Source organism: Leptonychotes weddellii, chromosome 9, assembly GCF_054177405.1.
Source record: "Leptonychotes weddellii isolate Sample4059 chromosome 9, ASM5417740v2, whole genome shotgun sequence".
Classification (NCBI taxonomy): domain Eukaryota; kingdom Metazoa; phylum Chordata; class Mammalia; order Carnivora; family Phocidae; genus Leptonychotes; species Leptonychotes weddellii.
Window position 1 is genome coordinate 125,319,579 of NC_138377.1, and position 4,947 is coordinate 125,324,525.

General features: G+C 60.8%; 1 protein-coding gene across 4 annotated transcripts in view; it reads right to left on the reverse strand.

Moving 5' to 3' along the window:
- Window positions 1-1,211, reverse strand: part of ARNT2 (aryl hydrocarbon receptor nuclear translocator 2) — a 132,311-nt gene extending 131,100 nt beyond the window's left edge. Inside the window, exon 1 of one of the 4 annotated variants that reach the window (XM_081831792.1) lies at window positions 1,112-1,163. In XM_081831792.1, the coding sequence (XP_081687918.1) occupies window positions 1,112-1,142 (31 nt within the window). In that variant the 5' untranslated portion in view covers window positions 1,143-1,163. Of the gene's footprint in view, window positions 1-1,111 lie in introns of all 4 variants that reach the window. The other 3 variants (XM_081831791.1, XM_081831788.1, XM_081831787.1) reach the window with 3 other exon arrangements.
- Between the last annotated feature and the right edge of the window lie 3,736 nt (window positions 1,212-4,947).

Sequence of the window (4,947 nt, forward strand, 5' to 3'; positions counted from 1 at the left end):
TACTCACTGAAACCTACCCAGTGTAAGTCTGCCACTCAAGCTGTCCCCTCCACCTGCGAGTACGCTCGGCCCCTGGCTCCGCACATGCAAACCCTCCAGCCCCACCAAGGTGGGCTGGGTAATGTCTGATCTCCAAAAGCTTTCCCTGGCCACTTGCGATGGAAGGGATCCTTCACTCCTAACTCCGATGACACATTTTTTTTTTCTTTACTAGGCCCCCCACCCCACCCCCATCTCTAACACACGGACCTTTCCCTCCTGGGAATTCCCTGCGGATTGGCCTCCGTCTGACTGCAGCCTGCATCCTCCTCGGGAACCGAGCCCCAAGGCGGACCGACGGCCCTCAGTGCCCAGCACCCAGAACTTGATGGCAGTCAGCCTGAGTGTCCCCCCTTCCCATTCTTGGGCACCCCTCAGGGAGTCCTCCTCACCAGGCAGGGCATTCTCCCCACCTAAAACAGAATTTCCCTGCTCCCATCCCCAAACAGGTACACAGGCCCACTTGTAACCTAGCCACACGTTCCCAATCGGCCTGGGCGCGCACAGTTGTCGCGCACCGCACCGTGCGGTCAGGTCCGGCCGCGGAGGCAGGGGGCGCGAGTCGGGCAGCGCCGGGATGCTCCAGGCCGCCGCGCTGCTGCAGGCTGAGCGCTCGCGCCCACCCGAGATCAGGGCACAGGGCGGCGGCGCGGGGAGAGGGGGGCGCGCCGCGCGGGGAAGCCGCGAGTTCCGCCCTGGGCCACCCTGTTGAATCCCGGCTCCAAACTTTTCCCGGCGCCCGCGCCGCGCCCTCCCGGCGCCCCGACCGCTGCCGGAGATGCCGCGGCGGCCGCGACCCGAAGAGGAAGCCGCGCGGGACGGGGAAGCCAACGGCGGGTGTTCTCGGAAGCTCAGGGGGTCGCGGGCCCGCCCTCCGGCTGCGGGGGTCGCGAGGCCCGCGTCCGCCGCCCGCGGGGCCGGGCCGGGGCGAAAGGGGGAGAAGGCGGCGCCGCCGCGGTGCGGGCGCGGGTGCGGGTGCGGGTGCTGCGGCGCGCGGGCCCCGTGCGCGCCTGCCCCCCCGGTGCGCGCGGGGCCCCGGCCGGGCCTGCGGGCGGGCGCGGCCGCTACTCACCCGGAGGGTTGACCGCCGCCGGGGTTGCCATGTTGCCGGGAGGCCGGGAGGCCGGGCGGGGCGGAGGGCGGCGCGGAGCCGGGCCCCGGAGGGCGGGCGGGCGGGCCCAGGCGCCGCCGCCACACAAAGGCCGGCGCGGGCGGGCGCTGCCTCCGCTCCCCCCGCCGCCGCCGCCGCCGCCGCCCCGCCCCCGCCGCCTCCGCTCCCCCAGCCCGGCCCCGCCCCGCCGCCCGGGCCGGCCTTTGTCGCGCGGCGGGGGGCGCGGGCCGCCGCTCCCCGCCGGGCCGTAGCACCGCGAGACTTGCGCCGCGGGCCGCGGGACCCCCGGGGTGGGGGGGCTGGCGGGGGGCGCCCCGGGCGCAGGTGCTGGGGCCTGCCCGGCGCGGGGAGCGGAGGCGGGCCGTCCCGCGCTCGGGGGTCCGGGCCGCCGCGCGGAGGCCGGGGGGCCGGGGCGCAGAGCGGGTGGGGGAAGAAGCCCATTAAGATGCAGAGGGAAGCGGGCCTTAGCGGCGCGGGGAACAAAGGCGCCCAGTGCGGCCCACTTAGCATGCCGGGGCCGTGCCGCCTGGCTCCCGGGCCGGACCCGCGGCCAAGGGGTGAGCGCCCGGCGCCCAGAGAGTCCCGAGGCGGGGACAGCTTGGAGCGCGCTCGGTGCACCCCCGGCCCAGGCAGCCGGCCCAGGAATGGGGAATGACTTAGCTCCGACGAGGGCGCTGGGCTCTGCTCCTGTTCGTTCTGGCGTGGTGACTGGCCTTGGTCATTACCTACGGTTGTAGCAAGAGCCTTACGGACACAACCAAACGGAGAATTGAACAGATTTTTTAATGTTTTTATCTGCTTATCCTGATGAGGTTAAGCTGCAGAGAGCTTGGAGGGGCCTCTGTTTTTCCACCAGACCCTCGGATCCCTGTGAAAGCTCCTGGCTCTTAGGAAGAAAACCCACCAGGTGTCAAGCTCACGCGGATGAATGAATACATCCCAGGTGAGAGCCAAGAAGGGCAAGATGGCCCCTAAATGTAGAAGTGTTTACAAAAACATCAGACTCTCCTAAATCCTTCCAAAAAAGCATTTTTGGGGAGGGTAGAAAAACAATGCTCGGGATGTATTTTCAAATAGGCATTGTCTTTGGGAAATATTTGTCACTATTGATCTGACTAATAGGCGCTTGATGATACTCATTTGGTGATCCGTTGGGCAGACACTGAACGTCGGCAGTATGCCTACTAGGTGCTGAGTGTACCATGGAAAGGAAACCACGGGGGCCCTGTCCTTCCAGGGCCTAGCCTGGGGGTGGGGAGGAGAGGAGCCCAAGAAGTTATTTGTACTCAGGAAGCACACAGCTGCTGGGGTGGGTGGGGGTGAATGAATGCAGGCGGAGAGACTGTGGAGTGAGCAGGGAAAATGAAAAGGAGGCTTTGAAGAAATGAGCAGGATGTGGAGAGGCGGATGGAGAAGACCTTTCAAGTGCAGACTAAGGCCTGTGGGCATTTGGCAACGAGATAGGCCAGGCCCAGGGAGATAATGAGAGAAAGCAACTCGGATGTCAGCTGGGCACCCCCCAGCGTCCTTGTATCAAGTAGAATGTCCCCGATTCTCCCAACATCAAGCCAAATGAGAACCCAGCTTCTTTTCTACATGCCCCAAAAGACAGCACACTCAAATACCCACATGCACGTGATACACATTATAGGACTGAAGATTTCTTAAGGTAAACGCAAGAGGAGGTTCACCTTGTTCACACCACATCAAACAAGGTAAAATCCATCTTAGATGTTCCCTTTTTGGCCCTGCTCCCCACTGACGGCTGTGTCTGGTGGCCCATCTTCATACGGGGCACCCAGCATCACCGCACCCCTGCTCCCACCGAGCTCTGCACCCTCCCACCCTCCACGCTCCTTGGAAGTCAGCAAGCCCTTCTCTTTGGGGGGTTCCCCATCAGCCATGACCTGTGGCTCCCTTTGATATCGTCTGCGAACAAATGTATTTGTAATATTTGCCCTGAAAAAGAAAATTGGGGTGAACGTAACACATCACCACGTACACACACATTTAACATGTACACGCGTATTTGTTGACAAGTTTTACTTCCTTACTGTGCTGAGCCCTGCTGCCCATTTTGTCAATATTACTCTGCAGATGTCTTTAATCCTTCTCTTTGCGTTTGTCCTTTGCGATAAAGGACAGGTAGCATGTGGCCAGTTGCTGGGGGTTGGGACACTTCCATAGTCCGCTTCCAGTCTGTCATGCTATGGTTTTCAGTTGAGTAAGAACATGTGTGAAGTTATCAGAAGGAGACATTTCACCCTCTCCCCCAGTCCCTGCACGTCTCAGGGTGGGTGATCTCTGCTCTTGCCCAATTCAGCCCTCACCCTGTGCAGATTAGGGACCGGAGAATCCCAAGGTCACACAGCTTGGTAGCCTGGCAAGACTTGGTACCGGGTCACCCACAGTGCTGGGATTTGGCGGCTGGGCAGGGGAGGTGTTGTGAAGGGGTAGAGAAATGGGGGATCTGGGCCCTTACCTTCTGTCTCGTCTCTCTCTTCTCTCTTGTTAAATAGATAAAGACCCAGAAACATCCGATTGTGAAGGACAGCCCCCACTCCTAAGTAAACAGTCTGAAATGGAGCAGTTAGTCATTGTTGAATACTGAGTGGCGTTTACACAATACAGTGGTCTCGTGCTAATTATGAGAGCTAGTAGACTGTGACCAGTTAACAGGCTCAGGAATTCCGCTCAACCTTTAAACAACCTAGAACTCTTTTAAATTCCAAAGGAGGCTGTTGAATTGGAAGCTGAGATTTGCATTTTTAAAAAAAAGGAATGAAGGCAGACCCGCTGGGCCCATAGCACGTGATCGTGATCAGTCTTTGGGAGCATGCTTCTCCCAGAAACGCCCTGGGCCGGCAGCCACAATGCGGGTGAAACTCTTGGGTGGGGGCTGGGGAACGCAGTCGGTCACCTGGCCGCTGCGTCCCATCCCTGTGAGTTCTGACACGAGAGACAGGACTCCCGTTGTGGGATGTGTGATGACCCCAGGATTGTTCTCTGCTCTTCCCTTCAAGATAGCAGGAGGCCAGGAATGAAAGCAGGGCCTTCCTCCAAAAAAGAGGGCGTGGAAGGGCAGACAGACAGACAGACAGACGGGGCTGCCGTCTCTGCAAGCAGGGGCGTTTCTTCTCTGCCGCACACTGCCCGGCCCCTCTCCCCCTCCCTCACCCCTCCCTTCTTCCTAACTTCTTGCTCTTCGCTGGACAGAGCGGTGGTGGAGCCCCCCAGCCAGCGGGTCTCCCCGTTACTCTCGAGGCAGGGACTGAGCCCAGAGCTGGATGGGGCCGTGGGTTTAGGGGCACACAGGCTTTGAAGCAGAGAGTATGGCACTGGTGTCCTCTGTCACCACCACAGCCTTCGACCCACCCTGGAGCTTCGTGAAGCCTTGCTTTCCCCACCTGTATGGCAGGTGACTCGAATCTCTGCTGAGTGCTAGCGGCCATGGACTTGAATGTGGGGATGTTTGTGCTCGGTATACTTGACAGGCTTTAGAAGGTGACTCATAGCTCAGCAGAGAAGAAGGGACGTGTGGCAGGACCCCCCAGGCCCCCAAGAGAGAGATAGAGAGACAGACAGACGCAGAGAGAGAGGCGGAGACAGAAAGACACGGGAAGGGGCAGAGTCTCTTGTTCTGCCTCTGGGAGAGTGGGCAGAGGAAGAAGGGGAAGGAGCAGGCTGTCAGACCCACGTGTTCTGACTTCCATCGTCTGGCCTGAGTCCCTGGAGAGGCTCCTCCAACGAGCTGATGGAAAAGCCAACAGCCGAGGGCTTTCCCCCATTCGGAAGCC